Raw genomic sequence first — 24,420 nt, 5'->3', positions numbered from 1 at the left:
ATACAGTTTGGCATTCCATGGGAATTTAATGTGTGGCATACGGCTTTCAGAACTCCATTGTGAGCAAAGAAGAAAAAGCAGGGTTTAGTACTGTTTCTTGTGCGTGTGTGGGGGGGAGTGGGAGGGTACCTGCAAAACGAAATACTAGCTACTTTAAAGTAGTTTATTTGGATCAAGAACTCTTTACAAATCATGTGGCGCACAAGCCACTCAGGATCACAGTCTTAGGTTCTCTGTCGTTATCTCATTTTCAGAATCAAAGTAGCTAAGTTGGTCCATAGTAAAATCCAGACAAAAGCCACGTAATATCTTTTACTGCAGCCAACCAGAATAGGCATGCAAGCTTTCAAGTTCTCCAAAATTCCTCATCAGCCTGGATATTGAAAGATTATCCCTCTCCCATTTTTACTTTTAAGCGCCTTCCCCACTCCAGGAAAGCAAAGAATCCTCCCCAGCACGTGTGTGCTCCAAAGCTCTTATCCTGATGCCAAGGATCATGACTCAGCCCTGAAAAAGATATTTCTGAAGCTGATATTTCCCTGGCTTGTTGTCTTTAAGCAAAGTTAAAGCTTTCAAGGAATCATCTTGGAGTTCCTCATTAATGAGATTATTTATAATATGGGTAAGCTTCCCTGGAAAAAGTTTGCCTGTTACTATTGATCTTTGTCTGGGGTGTTCTGGGTCTGGGGCCACACAGGTATGTGAGATGGAGTGGCAGTCTGTAATAACCCTGAACAAATACCCCAGCATTTTCTGCAAAACATACTTTTGTGACAGATACAGAGGGGTTTCTAGGTACTCTAAAAATAAGTGGTCTGAAACGCAAAGTCATTTATTAGTTTCAAGGCAATGGATAAGGCCAAAACACCTCCACTAATAGTACAGTTTTTCCATATTTAATGGTCTATTTTGGAGTTTTGGGGAGGGGCTGTGGCTCAGTGGTAGAGCATCTGGTTGGCTTGCAGAAGGTCCCAGGTTCAATCCCCGGCATCTCCAGTTAAAGGGACTAGGTGTGGAGGTGATGTGAAAGACCTCTGCCTGAGACCCTGGAGAGCCGCTGCCAGTCTGAGTAGACAATACTGATTTTGATGGACCAAGGATCTGATTCAGTATAAGGCAGCTTCATGTGTTCAAGTATGCTGTTGTAGCATATCCAAGATGATACACAAGTGTAAATATTTGAATGCGTTCTTGGAAAGGAGTACAGCTGGTAAAGTAACCTACATATGCCTTAGTGGGGAGAAAAACAAAAACCAAATGTAATACTGTCTGGCTCAGTTGACTTTCTCATAGGGACTTCTGTGTACTACAACACTTAAACTCAATCCCAAATCCCTTTATTGCCAAATCTGCGTTGAACAAGCAATATTATGTTTTTAGTTAAACATGCAGTTTAAAATATAATTCTAATTACTTCTGCCCCATAGAACTCTATACTCAGTACCCCTTGCCCAAAAAATGAGGTAAGAATGAACAGAAATCCTTAAGAACAGTTTGAATTTTGGGAAAACAGACACTGTGTAACAAAGTGGCAAAACAAGTTTTTAGGGAAACAAAAACACCTTGATTCTCACAAATTGCCTTCCTCCATAGTTTTGAACTGCTCCTCACTTTGAAGCAGAAATTCCTCTGTACTGCTTTATAGTTCACATTCAATTCCAGATCAGAGTCACATTCTTTCCGATGAAGTCATCAGAACTCTGCAGGTGGATCATCAGTCACCAGTTCACGTACATCAGAAGCCTGGGTCGTGGGGGGAAGCCAGGGACAGCAAGAAGAAGAGGAGTTGGTTTTTATATGCCGACTTTCTCTACCACTTAAGGGAGACTCAAACCAGCTTACAATCACCTGCCCTTCCCCTCCCCACAACCAACACCCTGTGAGGTAGGTGGGGCTGAGAGAACAGAGCTGTGACTAGCCTAAGGTCACCCAGCTGGCTTCGTGTGTAGGAGTGGGGAAACAAATCCAATTCACCAGATTAGCCTCTGAGATACAAAATGTGAAGCACAAGTCTGAATCGTTTGAATGCACTGAACAAATGCTAAGTACTGCATCAGATTTATTGTGGATTTCTCTAGGTCTTGTCTAGACTTGCCTACTAATCCTACTAGCAAGAGAAGTTACAAGGGAACAACTGCAAACTGTAGCTGCCCCTCTTGTTTCTCCTAAAATGGTACCACACGTTTTTTTAAAAACAGTTTCATTACAAAACAATTCCACTGACAAATTACAAAAGTAACCTCAAATGTGAGGATGGGTTAAAAAAAAACTTACTGAAAATGGATCATAAGGAAGATCTGGTGGTGAAGTTGTTGAGCCTTCATAGTTAATGTTTGAGATGTTTGAAGTCCGGGCTCTGTCCAGCGTAGTTACATCGATATCATTGTTTTGCTGTTTTAAAAACCAACATTTATTTATACTTCATTGATGTATTGCACGGAATTCAGAAGAAGGAATGCAACCATGATGGTGGTGTCATAATGATAAAAGAATACAAGCTTGTTGATTCCACTAATACTCTGCAATATTTAGTGAGTTCAGATTAGGGATATGCACTTCAAAAATTATCATTTTAATTCTATACCTTAATGGCGGACAAGGCATGGGTATCATATTCATTCAATATTGTGAGAGTATTATTGTTTCAGAAAATCATGTTGGGGAAAATTTTCAGGGGTCCTAGTCCTCATCTACTAAAGACCCTCCCAAGTTTGAATAGAATTGGACAAAGCTTTTTGATTTTACAGGCCCCTGCATCTCCAGAAACAAATTGGGGTGGGGCTGTGGCTCAGTGGCAGAGCATCTGCTTTGGATGCAGAAGGTCCCATGTTCAATCCTCGGCATCTCCATTTAAAGGGACTAGGCAAGTAGGTGATGTGAAAGACCTCTGCCTGAGACCCATGAGACCCTGGAGAGCCGCTTCCAGTTTGAGTAGACAATACTGACTTTGATGGACCAAGGGTCTGATTCAGTATAAGGCAGCTTCATGGGTTCAGCAGACAGGCTACAGAACAGCAGAATGCATTTCAGGTATTTCTGATATTTATCAGGAGGGAAATTGGGGAAATCTCAGAAGCACCTTTCATGTGAAAAAGAGATCCCTAAGATCTTGGCCTCTTGTATGAGCCAAGGTTGAGCATTAATCGTAATATATCCCCTCCATGGAACGTCCTCAGTAGCGGCTACTTAAAAACCCACACAGAGGCCCCTGCAAATGGGAACTGCGCTTTCCTCTGACACTCAATTTCACATTTTCATCTGTTTCATACCTTGAAACGCTGGAAGTGAATATCTCCTTGCTTAAATCTGAAGTATGCATACCCAATAAGGCCAATGATTCCAATGAGGAGCAGAACTGCAAAGAATAGTCCTGTTCCAACTCCAAGATGTGAGAATGCCTGAGCAGAGGCAGTGAAGGCAAATGAGTATGCAAGGAAGTAGTAAAACTTTTTTGTGACAAATTCTTGAAAGGTATCTAGTCTATCGTAGCAAAAACAAGAGAGTCATATGGTATTTTAACACTCATCGTACAAGACTTCCTGGCCCTACTAATGTAAGATGCATAAATAATAATTAAGTGCCATCAAGTTGCAACCGACTTATAGCAACCCCTCATGGGGTTTTCAAGATGAGAGTAGCAGAGGTGGTTTGCCATCGCCTGTATAGCAATCTTGGTCTTCCTGTGTGGTCTCCATCCAAGTAGGAACCTTGGCCAGTCTTCTAAATTGGTAGGTTTATGTACAGAGACAGAAAAAATACACAGTGAGGCTAGAAGGCTCAGAAAATGCAAGCAATGACAGTGGATGCGTCCAATGAATTGTTTTGAAAAGCACAAATGATCTAGCCTGAGAGGAAATAACCTTCTTTTAGAAAGTAGGTAATGATTGTAATTATTAACCAGAGTTGGAACTGTGACCCTGATGGCTAAGATGAACCAGAGGAGGGAATTAGAGGGACAGTGGAAGCCATACAACACCAGCGTTTCAGCCTGAGCTACTTTCCTTAGTCGGTCTTTGGGCACCAAGCTACAGGTGACTGAGTTGCCTGACTAGAACTCAACTGTATAATTTAGACTTCTCAAAAGCAGCTGGCAGAACTGTCCCGCACACCGCAGAGGGGAAAAAAAGTAACTAATGACCTGGAGATATATTTAAATAAGTGTGTTCGTCTGAGTGTGGTATCAAAGACAGCTTTTGGTCACTAGCCAGAAAAAGACCACCTTCAGATAAATGGGACCCAGCCCAACTGGCGTGTTACTTTTCCCCTGACAAGAGGGGCAGGACTACACCTAACAGTTGGAAGCTTAATGCAACTATGAGTCAGGCCTGGAAGTAGTGGTATATTGTCCTCCTGTGCTGAAAACTGAAATGGCATCTCTGCCATGGCATTATAGTTGACTTTAAATATAGTAGCCCAGGCAAGCCTGATCTCGTCAGATCTCAGAAGCTAAGCAGAGTCCACTCTGGCAAGTATTTCTATGGGAGACCTCCAAGGAATGCCAGGGCCGTGACACAGAGGCAGGCAATGGAAAACCACGTCTCTTGCCTCAGGCAAACTTTTTCCAGGGGTTGCCGTAAGTCAGATGTGACTTGATGGCAAAAACAAAAAGAGAGATAACAATGAAATCACAGCACCCACTTCCAGATCAGAATAGGAAGAATTATTTATTTGCAACTTTTCAATTGATGAGCAAGTGACAAAAAAACCCCCATAATTTCTGTACAAAGGGAAAAAAGGACTTACAGGGGGCAGAGGAGGAGCCTTCAGGGGTGCTGCAATGACATGGATGACCCCATTGGAAGCAACAATGTCCCACCCAAGGATAGCTCTTCCATCCACATACCTCATTGCCCTCTAAAAAGGAAGCAAACAGAGCCATAACAATGAATACTCAGATAACCTTTTCTAAATGCTTACTCAAAACTGATGAAACAGCAACTGCCAGGGTGTGGTGGTTGGGTGTCTCCAGTTTGGATCAACAGGAGAGCAGCCAGTGGTGGGCTGGACAGTAGGAGAGGAGGTGGTCCTTCAGGTACCCTAGCCCCAAGCCATTCGGGGCTTCAGAGGTAAGAACCAGCACTTTGAATTGTGCCTGGAAACAAAGGTCAGCCAGTGCAGATCTTTCAGCACTGGGGTGATACAATCCCTCCATCCTGCCCAAACCATAGCCTGACTGCTGCATTTTGGATGAGCTGAGGTTTTTGGACTGTTTTCGAGTTTTAGTTAAACTAAATTTGTTTGGATGCTTGGACAAGGTTTCTAAGGAAGAACATGGGCAAACATTTTGGCTCAACACTGGAATTTGAAGAGTGATCTTATCTCCCAGGTAATTGGATTTAGCCCTAACTTCCAGTCTTCAATGGCAGGAATTTATCAATCTCAGAATTACCTCCTATCTATAAGGGGAGAACTGGAATTCAATAAACATTGTTCCTGTACTTGCGTCCACAGCATTACTCTCTGCCTTTGCCCCTTCTACAGCTGTTGTCACCAATTAAAATTTCTTCCTTCCACTGGTTCTGTGCTACCGTCTCTTCAGACCAAATATGTCCTGAAGAGTACAATGATCAACATACCTTTGCTACAATATTATATAACTTTTATTAACTGTCTTGGCTTTCCCCTCACAAAACTCTTGAAGATTGTAGTTTGACATGGGTACTGATCATTCTCTAGGAAAGGTCCTTAGGCAGAGAAATATCTTGGTTCATGCATCTCCTGGGGCCAGTGCTCAAGTCTGCATGGTGGAAGTGCAAGTGGGAACCCCTTCTCTCCATGATGCACATAGCAACTAGTACAAAATGGCTCCCCCATATTAATTCCCAACTACTCAATCCCAACTACTATTCCCAACTACTCAATCTCTTTTGTTGAACCTAGTGATCTGGATATTCCACATCCATGTGGAGCACCAATCCAAAGTAGTTGTAATTTGCAATGTGCAAGAGAGGATGTGTGCCATTTCTCTGGTCTGTGCAATGGGTGCCCATCCTGGGAAATGTACAAACCAGGGATTTATCTGTGAACATGCAAACCTGCACTCACCTTTTTAGCAACGGAGGCCTGGTTTTCTTGGTTTTCACCATGAGTAATTGAAAGCTTTTTCCCTATTCTGGTTTGAAGAGTAGTTCCGTTGGCCAAGTCTTCATAGTACAATATGCTGATGTTGGACAAATGGTACTCAATGTCTCTTCCAGAAAGTGTCTGAATGTAGCAAGCAACATAAAGCAATATTAATTAAGAAAATTACCACATTTCATGCTTAATAGATTATTTCTGTTCTTGCACATCTTTATTTTCAAAGAGAAAGAATAAAGCAGGAGGAGGGCATATGGTAAGGGGAAAAAAGGAAAAGGATGGGGAGGAGATGTAATTCTGAAAAAGCTGAACAATGGATGTCAAAAATAGAAACTGGGTCCTATGTAGCAAGTTGAAGCTGAAAGTGGGGCTCAAGTCTGAACAGTTTGAAGATGACAGTCCTTAAGTGTGATGAAATTTTGGGAACCAGGTTTTGTTTTTGTTTTTTAAATAGTAGTACCACCTCAGAAATTCAGGGCTGTTGACAAGATCTTCTGGATATGGTAGGCTGTTTGCATGCTAGTACCAGTCCTCTCCTATTGTCAAGGGATATGATGGCCATTAGCATTGATGGATTTAAAAAAGGATGAGACGATTGATGAAATTTAGGTCCATCAGTGGTTACTAGCCACCATGACTACAAGGAATGTCCATATGCAGAGGAAGTAAACCTCTGAATACCAATGCTAGACTGCAACATGTAAAGAAGACACTGGCATCTATCCCATATTTACTGGCCCTCCAAGCAACTGATTGACCATTATGTGATACAGGATGCTGACCCGATGGCCCACCAGTAGGGTTGCTAACCTCCAGGTACTAACTGGAGATCTCCTGCTATTACAGGAGATCTCCAGGATTGCTACACCATTTGGAGTATCCTTCGGGGAACCAGTGAATCCACTTGATGATGTACTAGGCAGAAATTTATTTGGAAACATAAAGTTGAATGGATTTGAGCTGAAGAATAGACTTTGAAACGGCCGTCCCCCCCATCTTCTCCCATTAATTGCATTTCTGGGATTTGTTTGACTACGTACCATTCATTGGACAATCTTGAAATTTGTATTATTATCAAGAAATATACACCAAGAAGATTGCATTATTCTGTTGCACAGACTGCATTAAACATATGTTGTATATATTGTATATTTTTGATCTGTTCTTGTTTATGTTTTCCATTTTTGTTTGTCATTGATATACTGGCACTTAATAAGAATTTTGCTACTTTTGTACACTTGTTCTCCAGTGCTGTTTTCCTAACCTAAACGGTATTAGCATGGAGGTGCCTCTCCTTCGGATTATAACCTCCAGGTACTAGCTGGAGATCTCCTGCTATTACAACTGATCTCCAGCCGATAGAGATCAGTTCACCTGGAGAAAACGGCCACTTTGGCAATTGGACTCTATAGCATTGAAGTCACTCCCCTCCCCAAACCCCAAAAACCTTCCACCGGTGGTGAAGAGGGACCTGGTAACCCTACCCACTGGTCTGATCCAATAGGGTTCTTATGATTCCTCTGATCTATGGGCCCTCACAAAAGGTGCATCTGTACCCCTTTGTTTGCGATGCTGAAGAATACAGTATCACCTGGGTACAACTCGAACTGATGGCAAAAGAGTTAGGAATAGGGAGTGAGTAAAAGTTTAAAACAATTTCACAAAGCCTCAAAGTGAACGACGCTTTCCATGGACTAAACTATTATATCTATGTCATGTCTTGGATACTCTATATGAGGCTGATTCAGGGCCATGTTTATGATATGATTTAAGCTCCCATAGTCAGTTGGTACTTTACCTCATTTTCCTTCAGTCCATTATTGTCTGGCACAAACAATGTAGCTTTAATTGACAAATTTGTGAGGTATTTCAAGAATTCTTGACCTTTCTTTGAGGTATTTGAGTAAGTAAAGACCTCCTGTGAAGAAACAGGATACGCTGGAGTAAAATATTTTTACTGTGACAAAAGTTTCACAAGCATATATAACTGACACTATGAGATTAAGATGCAGTCAATTCACAAAAGTTGAAAGGTACTAGAAATGTGGATGCTTCATAATCAAAAGTTGATTTTAACACCAAAAACACTGCCTCACCATTATTCATTTTCAACATTATAAATGTTCAGTTTTGCTGTTCTATGAAGCAAGTTGGTGGGGCAGAAGATGGCTTTTGAAAAAAATGCATATTGTTATATTCTTGAGAATATCAACTCTTCTAGTACTCATGAAGGCAAATATGAAAAATGTATTTGCACTGAAGGAGTAGAAAGCAAAAGACAAATCCAAGATTTTCTCTGCATAAATGAGATAATTTCAAGAAGGAAGATGGTTATTTTTGGTTAACTGAAATGTGCAACACTAGGTAGTTTGGTTATTACAGCTGACTGGATGTGTCAGTCAGAAGGTGTAGGGGGCAGGGCTTGGCCCATGTTATGAAGTCCTTAACCATCAGAAATGGAAAACAGCAAAAACAATTTCTCCAAAATTTTATAATGCTGTGTGGGGCTCCGATTCAGTTGGCCACAGAGGGAGGCGAAAAGGAAATTTAACTTTCCTCTCCATACAGTTTTGCCAATTAGCCCCACCTACTCCACTGATCGTGTTTTTTTCCCTTTGAGAGCAGGTAATAGCAAGGGGGTAGAGTGTGAGTCAGCGGCAAAAGGTGGCAGGTCCAAAATGTCCTCGATCTTAGCTGGGTCTGCAGACTCAGTCCCATTCCCCTCTCTGTACACATGTTTCGGACAACTATTTTCAATGAAAGCATCAGTTTCTATTACTTACCGAGACAAAGTTTGTAAATGTTGGGACAGACAAGAGGACTTGAAGCAGATTTCCAGTACATGTGAATCCATTACCCACATAGCCAATTTTGCAAGTGCAGTTAACATCTATAAAATCCAAGCATAAGGATTTTAAACAGCAAGTTGAAGCGGGACATCATTATCTAGAGTGCAATCTGCAACTGCTTTGCAAGATTACTGTTTTGCAAAAAACATAATTAAAAAAGAATTGTGTCTTTAAAATGTATACTAGTGTTTATACTGGAAGGGACATCAATCATTCGTTTTTTAATGAGGAATTCAGTTGACTTTGCCAACCTATTGCATTTCAGTGTTTTCCCCTGTTCTCCCACCTTGTTCCAAACTGATTTGGGGTGATTTTTTTTTCTAGCTTAAAATGCAACTGCAGCATCAGTCTGTACAGTCTGTCAGGGCAAGGCACTACTGAGGTTTGTCAAGACTAATCAAAAGCACCTGTACCTTTGACTCTGTAGCAGAAGGCATCCCATCTTTCACTCTGGTTGATTTTGATTCCATAGTCGACAATCCCAATGAGTCCTCCACCACAATTAGGGGCAGAGAAGGCTGTTGGATAGCCTACTCTCCGATTCTGTAGCCAGCCAGCTGAGCATAAGTGGTACTTTGCCTGTACTCAGCATGGAAATGAAGCAATCGTGAAACCAAGGGAAAGAGGTAGCAATGTTAGCCTAACGATATGAGAGACATTACAAAATGTATACGGAGGGAAGGGGGAAACTCATTCTATATTAGGGTTGCCAACCTCCAGGTAATAGCTGGAGATCTGTTATTACAACTGATCTCCAGCCAATTCTATTGGATTTAATGCTGGAGCCTAATTTGATTGACAGAGGGTTCTGTGCTCCTGTAGAATCAGCCCCTCCCTTCTGGTGACAGTTACTTGTAACTGACGCTGCCAACTGTCATTCACTCAGTCTCCGTCAGAAGTATCACTCTAAGTATCACTGTGTTCACTCTCTGCCTCACACTCCATGAAGATGTAACAATGTTTCAGTTAACATGAGAAAAGTAGTAGAAACCTCTTAAGAAAATGTTGTTTATTTAAAGGACTTTATAAACTTTTATTAAACACAGTTTTCTTCAATTTAATACGTGTGCTGTTCATATTCCTCCAGATATCTTTTGGCTGTTTTGAACTCTGCTGCTTTATACAGGTGGTATATCCTGCACCAAGTGAGTGCTGGGATATTGCCCCACAAAAGGGGTTGGATTAATTTCCATCCCCTGCCCTACAAGTTCACCTGGAGAAAAGGGCCACTTTGGCAATTTGACTCTATTGCATTGAAGTCCCTCCCCTCCCCAAACCCCACTCTCCTCAGGTTTCGCCCCAAAAATCTCCCACCGGTGGAAAAGAGGGACCTGGCAACCCTATTCTATATATGCTCACTTAAGTCCTGCTCTGACGGCTTGAAGACATGGCCTGCTTAGATGACTTGGCATTCCCCTGCTGATGAAGCTAGGCCTGGGTGGGCTTAAAACAGTTTTATGTTGGAACAAATCCACAGCTGGTGCCTTCAGCTAGCACTGTGACCTATATCCAGCATAGCAGACATTGCTGTATTGCTCTGATGGCAATTGCTTTCTGCTCCCAATGTGGCATAGCAGAGTTGCACAAGGGAATTTGCTATTTGGGACAGAGTCCCCTGCGCTCATTTTCTCTAGCATCTTATGTCTTTCTAGAATCCCACACTCTTCTTTTGGTCTTTACTGAAAGGCAGACTCTGCAAGACATGTTATAGAGAGGCCAAAAGGGAGCAGGAGAGCTGCACAGCTCTGCTTCGTTTGCCAAGTAAAGGATCGTATGGTTATTGTGAGGAAATCACTCATTACTTGTATCAACACAGCCACACTGGATCAACAGGAGGAGGAGGTCTGACTGTTTCTCCATATCCTGCTGCAGAATTGCTCTGGAATCTGCAAGTCTGAGGAGTTCACTCACATACAGTTCTGTCTAGGCAGGCCCAGACCATTGGCTACAGATGATATAATTGATTCAGTACGATTCTGCACTGGGGAAAATGTAGTCAGTTTACAGCTTTGACTTATGTCTGCCTTACATGAGAGTCCAAAATATCTAGGGAAGTGTTTGTGAACAGCTCATTGATTGCTTTCATGTCAGATTGCAGCATCAACCAGTACAGTACCTACTTCATTTGAATGCATAACCAGGGTTCCCCCCCCCCATTCAGACTGAGAAAATTGCATTCCTGAGAGAACAGAATAATGTGTGACCTTCAGAACTCAGCATTTATGCTCCTAAGAGTCATTATTCAGCTTCTTTTTCCTTCCAATTTAAGAAGAAGGAGGAGGATGTGGAGGAGGAGAATAAGGAGGAAACTGACTAAGGCAGTATCCCATTACTCCCCAAATTATCTCACAGTGGCATGGTTCTCCGCTCATCCATGTTATCATCACAACAACTCTATGAAATAAGTTAGGTACATAAAGAACATTAGGGTTGCCAACCTCCAGGTACTAGCTGGAGATGTCCTATTACAACTGATCTCCAGCCGATAGAGATCAGTTCACCTGGACAAAATGGCAGCTTTGGCAATTGGACTCTATGGCATTGAAGTCCCTCCCCTCTCTAAACCCCGCCCTCCTCAGGCTCCGCCCCAAAAACCTCCTGCTGGTGGCGAAGAGGGACCTGGCAACCCTATAGAATGTGGTTGGCTAAGTGGGAATTTGGACCCAGGTCTTTAGTCAAAGCAGAATACTCTTAAACTGCTACACCACATTGGCTCTCTTGCTATCTTAACTGCAATGCCTTGTGCGCATGTTCAGATTAATGCTATGTTACCTTCTGGGCATATAAGAGCTGATTGTATGTAGCCAGTGTCGCTCCTTCATCTGCACAGGTTTTATTTGCTTCGTCATAAGTCAGTTTGTACTGTCCCAGTGGAGAACGTATGTGAAAAACTCCAGCGGTTGCATCTGCCAGAAAGAATTGGGCAAAAGAGGTTAGGGAGCCCACATCTGGCAAAACCTGATCATTTTAAAGAACCAATGCTTTGGCCAGACAAGGAAACTAGATTCCATTCTATTATTTCCTTTGCATAACTCATTTGGCAGAGCACCCTGGAGATATTCTTTAAACAAAAACGTCTCTGTTTTTGGCACGTCAGAAATGCTGCACATCTTTGTGGATAATGATTCTTTGGACCATATAACTCAGCAACAGCCAACAGGCTGGAGGTGACTCCTGAAACAATTTTTGCTGGCTCCCGATAGCCTTGCCAAATAATATTTTTGAGCTGTAAGAAAGAGAAGAATCCACACTTTAAGATTCCACAGCTCCCTTTTGGGTTTTGTACGCAATGGGTATACTTGGGTGGGCAGTGCAGTGTCTGAGCCGCTGTGCTTCACATGTATGAGGCTCTTCCTGCTAGATGGGTCTTACAGATTTGAAGCAGATGAGCTCAGACACAGCATTCCTGCTAGATGGTATCAACTTGATTTTGACATGACCATTCAGGGCCCCTGGATCATTCTCTGGTGAACAGAATGGCCTTGAAGCGGGATAAGCTGGATGTTTCTGGAAGTTTCCTTTTCATTTGTAATTCTTTTTATTGTTCTTTCCCTCTTCCTTGGCAGAATGGGGATTTGAAGCTGGATCTCCCAGATCCTAGTCCAGCATTCTAATCATTACACCATGCGCACTATCAAAGAATTCTGTAAAAAACTAAGTAAAGGCAACTCTTATCATATGATGCCCACATATATCCATTCAAAGCAGTCTTATTTGGGTATGATTAACTGATATAATTAATGGCTTATCATTTTCACACGGACAGACATTTTCTGTCAATGAGATCCTATTGCAATAACATCCTACGTAACTGAGACAAGGAAATTTTGAGGGGGAAATCCAATTAACATTCTCAAGTTCAAGAATCATTTGTTTGGTTTTCTTCTGGCACTCTACAAAGCACCCTACATAGCAATAAACAAGAAGAAATGTAGAGTATATAAACACACACATAAGACTGTAGTCCTGAGAGTTTCTAGAGTCACAGTTGCAGTTCTAACACACAGGTCTCATAGAAAAAGCTTAACTGTAGATGCTCTTTCCTACCCATGGAATTTGTATTCAAGCTTCTGGAGTACTGACCCTCAAAATGGAGATCTACACATTTAGCATCAGCATGGCATTGTCCGTTGTCTTGCAAACATCGGTTCATTCGGAGCTGTTTCACTTCGCAGTCAATTCCATCACCAATGTAGTTATCTTTGCATTCGCATTTGCGCTTACCCTGGGAGGGAGATTTTCAGTCCAAGTAAATATCTGAAGTCAACAAAGATGCAAATATCCAGCTGCCATTTGAAATCTTGCTTTTCACTTCTAACCCCTGCAGACATTGGGTAGCCCTTAAAATACAATTACAGCGGGTGCATCCCAAGCACTCTCTCCATTATCAATCATATCCTGCAGTGAATCTAGTCTTTGAGGGTGGGGACATGCAATTGAAATTCTGGAAAGGTGGACCTCTATATTTTACAAGCTGCCCGCAGGAACTGTCTGCCTAGAACTGCTGGAAGAAAGAAATCAACAGAAATTGATTGCTCGTGTCAGAGAAGGTGATGGTGGTGCTGTTGGCAGGTACAGAAAATGTAGGAAGTGGAATGAAGGGGATGTGTGGACCATGAGAAATGAGGCTGAAGGAGAGATGAAGAAAGAGTTACTGTATGAACTGTGTAAATGCTTCAGCATAGTTATTGTCAATGGCATTTTGTTAATCCAAAGAGGAAATGGAAATATTTGTGGACGGTTACTTCACATGGTCCAGTTTTTCGAAATGTTATTTAATCCTTTAAAATATTTATATCCTGCCTTGTATCCTTAGGCTTTTGTCTAAACAACAGTGCAAGGAACTTTTAGTCGTGGTTCCACGAGATGACTTCTTTTGTGTTGCTGAAGAATCTTTTTTCCACATTAAGGGGCACGTGGAATTGAAGCAAGGGTTAATGTAACATAATATTCCCCTTAAAATTCTAACAATGCCTATCATCAAAGGTAATATTCTTCTATTTGTCTACTCAGAAGTAAATCTCTTTCAGCAAAAGTAGCTCTCTGTGCATTTTCCCCTACCTTTGTTTTTTGCCTCATTGATTACTTCCTATTGCCTCTTGGCTGGCTGGTTGTCTTTCATCAGCATTCATGGACAATATGTTAATTATCAGATTGTGCAGGAGGGTGGAGATTAAGTGCTTCTTTTTTACGTTGTAATGAGTCATACTTACTGCTCATATTTTTATTGTACTGTTTTATCAAAACGTGATTAAAATTATTACTGATTTTGTAAAAAAAGATGAGCAACTTGGCTTTATTAAGAAGTAAGAAACAAAACAAAACTTGACCCTTTCCTTCTCTCAACAAGATGTAATAACTATGAATGTTATGGAAGAAACACTGCTGAAAAAAACAGGAAATAACTAATGAGGCAGGAAGGAGAAGGATGAGACAGGATTTTAAAGGACATTTCAATAGTGCTTTTTTATTTCAATAGTAAGTCCACGACTTACTGGCACTGTAATTGCATTTTATTTTAAAAATTGCCACAAATTAGATCTGCAAAAACACAAAAAATCATGGAATTATCAGGTTGATAATGGTATCATTTGGATAGTCCATTAAAAATGAGTGAAAAAATCATAGAATTTCCATTTTGTTTGCTTAGAGTGGAACCAGCTTTGGAGGGCAGGGTTAGCCCATAATAAAACTCTTCAGCAGATGGGACTGAACCTAAGTGTTCAGATCAATCTGCCACACAATTCTGCTTCAGCCCAGCAGGCTTACAGCACTATGCAAAGTTGCACCAGTCTAAGCCCAATGAAATCTGTAAAACTGCACTGCTAAAGTCACATCTGCATGGTTATTACTGGGCATGGCATCATCAGTATTTTCAGTTTTTACAGTAAGCACACGCGTGGGTGCACACACCCACACAAAAGGTCTTCCTATCTGGACAACAGAAAGACTGTGCTGATCAGTATAGGCAGGAGGAGGCGTATGCAATACGTTTATCCTTTCCTTTCCTAGAACATTTCCTGGACTCTCATTGTCATACCAGAATGCTCAAATGTCAGTGCAGGCAGACACCATCTGGGCGAGAACCCTTAAGTGAAGGGGCTACAGCCAGTAACACTTACAGGCCCTGTTTTTGTACAAATCGCATGTTCATGGCAACCACCATTGAGCCCATCTGTACAAGGGTTGATAGCCATGCAGATCTGGCCATCTCCTTTGTATCCTTTCTGACATGTGCAGTTGACTTTCACACCAGATTGCGTGCATCTTGCATTCTTATGACAGCCACCATTGGCTACCTTACAAAGGTTAATTGCTAAAAAGGAGAAAGAAAGCAAAAACAAACATAAATGATTTTTTCCTAGCATGCTCTTCACGAAAAAGCCTGGCAATTCTTTGTATAGAAATGTACTACAAAATGAGACATAAAGACCATGATCTAGGGGAACCAGTGACTTAATCAGCACTTGCATAGTGAGATGTAAATATTGCATCTTTGCACTTGGGACTGCATCTTCTATTGGGTTGACATTTTAAAAGGGGGGGGCAGTGTAGTAAAGCTTTGATGATCCCAAACTGAAGCTCAAGGCAAGATTGGAAAACTCAGGACTAAAATGGACAACTGGAGTTGGCTGGATGAGCTAAGCGTGGTGTAGTGGTTAAGAGTGGTGGTTTGGAGTGGTGGACTCTAATTTGGCGAACTGCTTTGATTACCCACTCCTACACATGAAGCCAGCTGGGCGACCTTGGGCTAGTCACAGCTCTCCTAGAGCTCTCTCAGCCCCACCTACCTCACAAGGTGTCTGTTGTGGGGAGAGGAAGGGAAGGTGATTGTAAGCCAGTTTGATTCTTCCTTAAGTAGTAGAGAAAGTCAGCATATAAAAACCAACTCTTCTTCTTCTTCTTTGTGAACTACCACATAACTTGCTGAAGGGTCGGCAAAGAAAGAGCCCATGAATCTCCTAACACCACGTCAGCCCCAAAGCTGGGATATGTGAGCCACAGAAGGCCACAGAACTGATGACGTGCCTGTTGATTCCACAAACAAACAGAAAAGCCTTAGGCTAATGGTTGGAAACTATAGCTCATTACCATTGGAAGATTTCCTGATTTAAAAAAATAATAATGTTCCTCTGGGACAAAGGGTGCTCATTTTTTGTTTTAACTGGTACACTAGAACAAGGTACAGGAGGATCATTTGCCCTTGAGAAAGATAGTTTTCAGGCAATCTTCTAATAATAAACTGCTACATTCATGTACCAACCTACATCTTTGCCTGTCCTTTTGTGGGGGGAAGATTGCCCCCCCCATCTTCTGCCTTGAAGATTCGACCCCTCTCCCACCACCAGACAAATGGTCACAGCTATCAAATCTGACAGATGGGGGTTAGAGCCTGCCTTGGACTAAACGCTGGCATTTCATGCACAGGTTGTTTCCGTTGGATATGCTGTTCTCTCAATGAACAGTATTTGCAGTCGAATTCTCAAATCACTCTGCACAGGGGTGTGAAACTGACCAAATAAGCAGCTGCATAGGACCTTTGTGATTATTTCAGCATTCTCACAAGTTGCAAACAAAAAAAACCCTGTTCAATCAGGCTGAGGTCTGAAACTGACCAACAGTCACTGTGAAACAGAGCAATAAGCAGCCTCACAGTATTCCAGCTTTGAGGGGAGGAAGTGGATGAGGGGGAAAGACAAGTGGGAGGGAGAAGCGAGAATGGGTGTGGGGAGAAAACTCTGAATTGACAAGCATGTACAGCACCAACTTTCAATTTGGGATTGAGGCAGACATTAAACTCGGGGTAAAACAGCATCTACAAAATGTGGGGGAAACACAAGGGGAGAGCAAGGTGACCTCTAATGGTCGGAAAATACATACATAATGAAAACAAAGCCCTGAAGTACTCGGGGCTTGAAACCTGTGCATAAAAGACCATTGACCTAATAAGTTACCAGAGCTGCAGATCTGACTTGTGGTGTAGTTCATACAGATAAAAAGATGTGGGTCCAACCTCAACCCCTTTGGTATTCCTAGGAAAGGAAGTCCATAAGTAGAACCTTATGTTTTGATTCATGCATCACCCTTGCAAGCCTGTATGTATTACCTTTGCATCTAATCACACTCAATGTGGGCAATGCAAATACTGTCAGACCTTTTGCCTTTTAGCTGGCGTAAAGGCTCTTGACATGAGTTAGGCCAGGTTCTGGCTACATGTCCAGTCCTTGGTTCTCATGCCTGTGAACATCTGTGTACAGTTTCGCTCGTCCTGTTTTCTGCAGCTGTGGTATTGTTTAGTCTGTCTTTCTTGGAACCACTTATCTCAGGGTTGCCTAGCGATGTTTACCTTTTCAGCCCATAGTGCTTTTAAGCACGTAACTTGCCTGTGTTCGCCATTACCAGCCTCACCTGCAAGTGTGCGGTCAGCTCTTTAATCTGCTTTTTTAGTTCCTAATAAAGTATTACTGCTTCAGAACCACCTGTCTGGATGAGTCTACTTATGGGATGCTAGAGGCAGACGCCTGATCCTGACAAATACTTTCTTTTAAGTGCAAAATGTGGGTTTCTTTTGTACAGCATGTTTTTAACTTCACTGACACTATACTACAGCATGATTTTGTGACATTTACAGATAGTTTTACACTGGGTCTTTTTGCATACGGACGATTTACGGAGGCTGAAGGGCTGAGATTCAACATATCCCTCTTCTTAGGTTCCCTTCCCAGTGAATTTTTTTCAGTGTCTGTAAAGAATGTACCTGTACAGGTGATTCCATCTCCAGTATAATATAGTTTACATTGACAGATGTTTTGGGCCTTGCACACAGCATTGGTGGAACAGCTGGGTGAACACACTGGTACCACATCTGTGGAAAAAAGTTAACACAACTGTTTGTGCATTTGGAAACCTCTCAAGACTGAGACACAGTTCTATATAACAAATAAGGCATGGAAAGGACAGGCTAGCATCTTTTCTGGACTATCAGAGGAGCCCCCCCCAACATCCTCAGGGAGAGCATTCCATAAAGCTGGGGTCACCACAGAGTGAGAGGGTCTACGCACTGGCTAATCATACAACTTTGGGGACTTAACCAGACAGCAGCTCTGGGAGGATCTGAGGTGACAGCGTAGACTCCTAATGGGAGAGATGGTCCTTCCATTTATTTTGCTAAAGTCAGTTAGTCATAAGCTGTTTATGGCAAGGTGAAAACTGCTCTCTAAGCTTTAAGTTATTGCTGCAGCTAAATGGACTGACCCAGTTTGGTTTCACAGAACCTTCCTGTCCATCCAGTTTCACAGACACATAGTCCTGATCCAGAAATCCCTTCATCGCATTGTCCTTGCTCCGTGCACTGACAGACTGCAAACAGAATGTGGTTGGATTATTAGGAGAATTATCATGAAAACATTTACATCCTGCTTCACAGCAAAGCTCTCGAGGCAAAAAACCCCAAAACAATAAGCTAAAAATATGAAAACAAGCAGACCTACTTAAGAAGAAGAGTTTGAGTTATACCCCACTTTTCTCTACCTTTAAGGTGTCTCAAAGCAGCTTACTTCCCTTCCTACAGTTTACCAGGAACTTTCCCAGTAAATTATAGGGCCGGTACACTCCTGTAAAGTATGCAGACTGCTTTACAGTCCTCATGTTAAGCCTTACAAAAAAGCCATTTGGAATTATTAGCCCCATTAATAAATGGGTGATTGCAATTTGCCTAAGGCCATGTGGTGAATTCTTGTTTCAGCCAAGAAGTTTGGAGACAGTTCTTCCAGGCTCAAGTCCAACTCTCAATCCAAAAAGCCATGCTACCTCCCACATTCTGGCTAGTTGGTTACATTAGAACAATAACTTAACAGGATGACAATCACAGGAAGCCTACATCTGCAATCTGGGCCGTATCTTCCAGGCAGACAGAGTTCACATGACGTCCCATTGAAGCCACCATAACATGTGCATTCTCCTGTGCCAGAGTATCCTTCATCACATGACCCACGGCTGTTACATGGAGCTTCTGGCCCTCCCGGGCAGCCTGGAAAGCAGTAAGCAGCACCAAGTCAAACATTTTCAATAAAAAAACAAAAAACCCAAAAATAATAAAAATTTAATTAAAAATAAAAATACAATATTTTCAAACACCAAGATGGAGATTTTATTTAGTGTAATAAATAGTTGGGCTAGGACCTTAAGACCCATAGAAAAGACATACAATTATGGACTCAGTCAATAATCTTTCCTGGAATACGATCCCAGCTTTCATGTTCAGACTTGGAATTTTGAGTCCAAATTCTTAGTGCTTCCCCCCTTCCCTACTTTCTTTCCATATTTTAAAATTAGGGAATCACAGACTTGTCTACCGAAATCCCAAACCCTGACAAAGCCAGAGGTAAAACTATGATTGGAGTACTACGAACAATGATACCTCTGAGCTACTATGAACACTCTGAAAAACAAACAAAAGACTATTATCTGTTTCCTCCCCTAACCCTAATCTGCCTACCCAAACAAAAAAGAGACTTGTGGCATCTTAATGTCTAACCAATTTATTCAGGCACAAACTTTCACGGACTACAGCCCACTTTGTAAAAGGTATTTGATGGTGGGTTTTAATCCATGAAAATTTATTTGTGATATACTGTTAAATCTATCAGGTGCCACAGGACTCCTTGTTATTTTTGTTGCGACAGCCTGCCGTGACTAACCCTCTAGAATCTGTTATCATGGAAGCCGGCTAACTGTCAGTTTGAACAGGTGGAAGTGTCTTCCCAGTGCCAGATACACTGACATAAAGTGCTCTTAATCTACCTTGTGCATGAACTAGAGATTTCTTATAAAACCACATGTACTTCTGAGACACACACAATCGATGTGTCTTTGGAATTTCCAAGTTCTCTATGGAAACAAACGAAGCTGTAGAAAGGAATGTATGGATGTGAGTTTCACTGAGAAAAATGGGATATAAATATTTTAAATAAATAATTTATCCATCAGGCGGACACAATTAATAGGAATTTATCTGTGTATTTAAAAAAAATGAATGTGAAAAGTGGTTCTGAGATATCAGAGCAAAATTTAGCACTCAGTGGGTTAGATTCAGTGCAGCATTTCCATGGACGGAAGGATTTTCTGCCTATGGAACACAGATTTCTTGACTCCCTCTTCTTGTTGCAGCTCAAGAAGCCCTTGACTGAGCAGCATGTCAGGTCACATTTTAGGCTATAATGGGCTGAAGGAGGTGAGAAAGTCATTGCTCCATGACCTGAAATCCTTCTGCCTATGGAAATGCTGCACTGGTCCTTCATGATGTTTTGAGGGTCCGTTTAGCAGTCTATTATGTTCTTTTGCTCCAAGACTTTTAATCTTTGGAAATTCTGTAGCTCTTCTTCGGGAGAGGGGGGGTTGCATTTCATGCAATGCTACACAAACCTTCCCAGAAACTGAAGTTTAATTTTGGAAAGTCTCACCTTGACAGTCAATCCCAAAGTAGCCCTTGCAGCACTGGGGTACCCTGACAGACACAGAGCAGTTCCTCTGGCAGCCTTCACGGAGTCTTCCATAGCTATAGTAAGTGCACGGGTGTGACTGTTGTCCCTTGTGATTTTAAATTTGAACACAAGAAGAAAGAAAACAGGAAATACAAAAAGGAGCACAGGAAGTTAATGTCTTCACACACACCATAGCTCCATCTTAAAAAATGCTCTGTGGTGTGTGTGTGTGTGTGTGTCCATGTGTGTTGTATATGCCCATGCAAAGGGGAAATCAAAATTCTCCGCATAATCAAGTGTACAGGACATAGGTGTAAAAACTAGTCCAGCTCCCTTGTGAATGACAGGCCTTCTAGGAGGCAGGTGAAGTTGACTCTAGGCATATTACCTACACCACTGTCAAACTAGTATTAGAAGTCATTATCTTCCCCAAAGGGAAGACAGTGTTGTTCAGTGAAGTTTTTACCGGGGGGACCCGCAGAGGAATTTTTAGCACCCTTGCTAAACTGCCATTTCCAGAATTCTTAGAAACAACCAGTGGCGGTGCAAATTAAAACCTAAAGACATTTTGTAAAACAAAAATGTCCTAAGTGTCATCACATTCAAGAGGCTGGATATGTCATGAAAGAGAGGGGTGAGACCTCTCACTATAGTTCCACCTCTGTTACAGCAAACATACCAAACTGGAATCACAAAGCTAAACCAGGTGACATAAGGCTAGTGTGGGGAGGAACACAACACAGCAGCCAGAAGCAGGGGGAGGGACCACAGCCTGCCTTCCTTTGCCACCCCTGCTGTTGGCCTCAGTAACATCCCCAAGAATTTGAGGGAACCAAGGAGTGCCTCCATTTGGTGTCCCTTGTGTGGCAACGAGAGTACGTAATCCAGTTCCATCTGTACTGGGAGGAACCTGTTCCCAATTTTCAGTTTGAATCAACCCAAGTAATTTGGTTCATACAATCTTGATTTTTTTTAGCGCCACCTTGAACATACTCATGGAGAGACTGTGGAAAGTGCTGCCAAGTTGCAGCGGACGTACGGTGATCTCGCAGGGTTTCAAAGCAAGAGATGTCCAGAGGTGGTTTCCCAGCTCCTGCCTCTGCGAAGTGAGCCTGGAATTACTTGGTGGTCTCCCACCCAAAGACTAACCAGGGCCAACCCTGCTTCGCTTCTGAGATTTGATGAGATTGGGCTTTCCTGGGCCGTCCAAGTCAGGGCACGAATGGAGAGGCAGGATATAAAATAAATCAACACACACACACAGAGGACCGTTATGAGCCTAAGGACAGTGGAGTACTTGTTATGAGGGAAGTGCCCTAATAAGGATGAATCCAGACCTTGATTCTGAAGGTGATTCAGGAAGCATCTAGCCTGAGATCTGCTTTCCGATCAAGGACCATTCAAGGAACTCACTGCATGGACATATATATTACTTTGATACTTGCTTATCTGTATGTGCAAATTTGATTACATTTTGGCTCTCTCTCTGAAACGTATTAGTATAGATTACTGCTTATAGTCAGAAGGGAACATTAATTACCTTTATTTTAGCCCCAACAGGACACTTCGGAGTTCTGTAACAACTAACACAATCTCCCTGGGAAAACAGAAAAAATGTATTTTTAATCAGGAAACTTTTAAATAAAGCTCTCTAATAAGACTTTTCTTAATTCATAATGACTAAATTGCATAGTTTAATAAAACTGATCAAAAATAGGGTCTAGGCACAGGACCTTCTTCCATATGAACCTGCTCACCCACTGGGATGGCATTTCTCTGTGAGGGCACTGCATTTTTATTTTTTGTAGTTTTTCGATATTCTGAGTTGTGCTAAACAGTTTCTCCGCATTTTTAGTGTTTTTTTGTTTGGTTTTTCGCTATTCGGCATTGTGGTGCTAAACAGTTTCTCTGCTAAAGATCTAATTGTGTTGTTCATGTTATTTGGTTTGCAACCTTTTGAGGTTTATGGAAATTGGAGAGGATTAATTTGTTTAGCCACTTTGAGCAAATGGTATTTGGAAAAATGAGATATAAATCCTATTGAATACAACGGAACATCCCATAACACATCTGTGGCCCTGCTAGCTCACACTGATGAACTAACAATGAAAGGATAGACTTTGAGGCCTCAATGATCTAGATTAATACACAAAAATAAATATAAGGTTCCCATGTTTTTACAAGACACCTCACACAATGTCTGGTTTCCTTCATTTGTTTTCACTCAGTCATTTTCTTTTCCAAAGGAATCTTTGCTGATCTCTTCTTTTTTATTTTGCTATAAATATTCTCTGTATTATTATCCAGTTCCCCAGTGGATTAATAGGTCTTGTTTTTACTTAAACTTTTAGCAAATCCAAAATACAGAGCACTGGTGAATGTGTACCCAATAATCTTAGCAGTAATGTCCAAGGTCAGTTTTACAGCTCACCATATAACAGGTCGGCTTCTACTACATCAATATTATACACACAGTTAACCTTTTAAGATATTGTATGTGAACGTATAAAGTTCTGACAATATACTTTTCAAGGATTTACACAGCTGTGCAAATTGTGGTAGTGGGGCAACACTATCATACAACAGCCGATCTACAAAACTTCGGACTTTGGTTACAGATGGCTAAAACATGGTTTCTCAGTCCCCATATTCTAAGCCTATAAACATTTTAATTGAATCATATTGGAGCACCCACATGTATAAATGAACTAGATTAATTTGAGGTTCAGAAAAGGTAAAGGTAGAGGTTCAGAAGAGTAACAAAAATTCATAGAAGGACAGACCGGAACATCATAACTGACGAAAGTGTCACAGCGACCTCCAAAGTTAGGATCTGTGAACAAGCAGTCAATCCCGTAAGCAACGCCACCGTCAAACTCCAGATACCTTTGCACTATTTTACAGCTGTTATCATTGACATACAATTCACCCTGAAGGAGAAAGGGACATAAAATTATATCTCTTTCAGCATTTTTTTCAGGCCACTGAGTAAGAGAAAACAGGAAGCACAGATATAATGGCCTGTATCCTACCACTCTGCTCTGCAAAAGCTTGAAGATTTCCTCTAGCCTAAGAAGACTTCCTTGAACTTAAGTGGTTCTTCCTCTGGTTGCAAGCAAAAATGGGCATACCCATTCCTAGTACAAGATAGACGGGAATACATGCGCGATGCTGACAGGGATTGCATCTGCTAGACTGCATCTACATCCACCCCAATCCGTACATGCAGTTATTAAGTGACAAGATCGTGTTGCTCACGACCTTGCTGTGAGCCGGCTGATGGATTAGCAGGCAATTGCCCACCATTCCAAGCCACCTGGCAACCCTAGTTGAGCTACAACAGCTCTAAAGCCATAGGTCTTTACACTGATGGGATCTGTGCTGGCAGCGACAGACCAAGAAAGGGATTTTGGGGTGGTAGTGGATAGCTCAATGAAGATGTCAACCCAGTGTGCGGCTGCTGTAAAAAAGGCAAATTCCATGCTGGCCATAATTAGACGAGGAATAGAGAATAGAGAATAAAACTGCTGATATCATACTGCCCTTGTACAAATCTATGGTGACTTGGAATACTGTGTACAGTTCTGGTCACCACACCTAAAAAAGGATATTACAGAGCTTGAGAAGGTGCAGAAAAGAGCAACCAAAATGATTAGGGGACTAGAGCAACTGTCCTATGGGGAGCAGTTAGGACGCTTAGGGCTGTTTAGCTTGGAAAGAAGGCGGCTAAGGGGAGACATGATAGAGGTCTATAAAATTATGCATGGTTTGGAGAGAGTGGACAGGGAGACGTTTTTCTCCCTCTCCCATAATACTAGAACACAGGGTCATCTGCTAAAGCTGGAGAGCGAGAGATTCAAAACAGATAAAAGGAAATATTTTTTCACACAACGCATAGTTAAATTGTGGAACTCCCTGCCCCAGGATGTGGTGATGGCTGCCAGCTTGGAGGGCTTTAAGAGGGGAGTGGACATATTCATGGAGGAGAGAGGTATTCATGGCTATTAGTT

The 24,420-nt window shown here is 41.8% G+C and overlaps 1 protein-coding gene across 1 annotated transcript in view; it reads right to left on the bottom strand.

Moving 5' to 3' along the window:
- Nucleotides 1-1,692: 1,692 nt before the first annotated feature.
- The window catches only part of STAB2 (stabilin 2), a 68,280-nt gene continuing 45,552 nt past the window's right edge, over nt 1,693-24,420 (bottom strand). Inside the window, exons 28-44 of the mRNA XM_056846569.1 lie at nt 23,194-23,340; nt 21,951-22,007; nt 20,390-20,516; nt 18,808-18,957; nt 18,183-18,287; nt 17,686-17,793; nt 15,050-15,243; nt 13,011-13,152; nt 11,700-11,833; nt 9,341-9,506; nt 8,862-8,968; nt 7,877-7,996; nt 6,046-6,204; nt 4,744-4,854; nt 3,270-3,398; nt 2,275-2,391; nt 1,693-1,743 (exon numbers count right to left, since the gene is read on the bottom strand). Coding sequence (XP_056702547.1) covers nt 1,693-1,743; nt 2,275-2,391; nt 3,270-3,398; nt 4,744-4,854; nt 6,046-6,204; nt 7,877-7,996; nt 8,862-8,968; nt 9,341-9,506; nt 11,700-11,833; nt 13,011-13,152; nt 15,050-15,243; nt 17,686-17,793; nt 18,183-18,287; nt 18,808-18,957; nt 20,390-20,516; nt 21,951-22,007; nt 23,194-23,340 — 2,124 coding nt within the window. The remainder of the gene's footprint in view (nt 1,744-2,274; nt 2,392-3,269; nt 3,399-4,743; nt 4,855-6,045; nt 6,205-7,876; nt 7,997-8,861; nt 8,969-9,340; nt 9,507-11,699; nt 11,834-13,010; nt 13,153-15,049; nt 15,244-17,685; nt 17,794-18,182; nt 18,288-18,807; nt 18,958-20,389; nt 20,517-21,950; nt 22,008-23,193; nt 23,341-24,420) is intronic.

Source organism: Euleptes europaea, chromosome 3 (genome assembly GCF_029931775.1).
Source record: "Euleptes europaea isolate rEulEur1 chromosome 3, rEulEur1.hap1, whole genome shotgun sequence".
Classification (NCBI taxonomy): domain Eukaryota; kingdom Metazoa; phylum Chordata; class Lepidosauria; order Squamata; family Sphaerodactylidae; genus Euleptes; species Euleptes europaea.
This window is presented reverse-complemented; position numbering and strand designations above follow the sequence as displayed.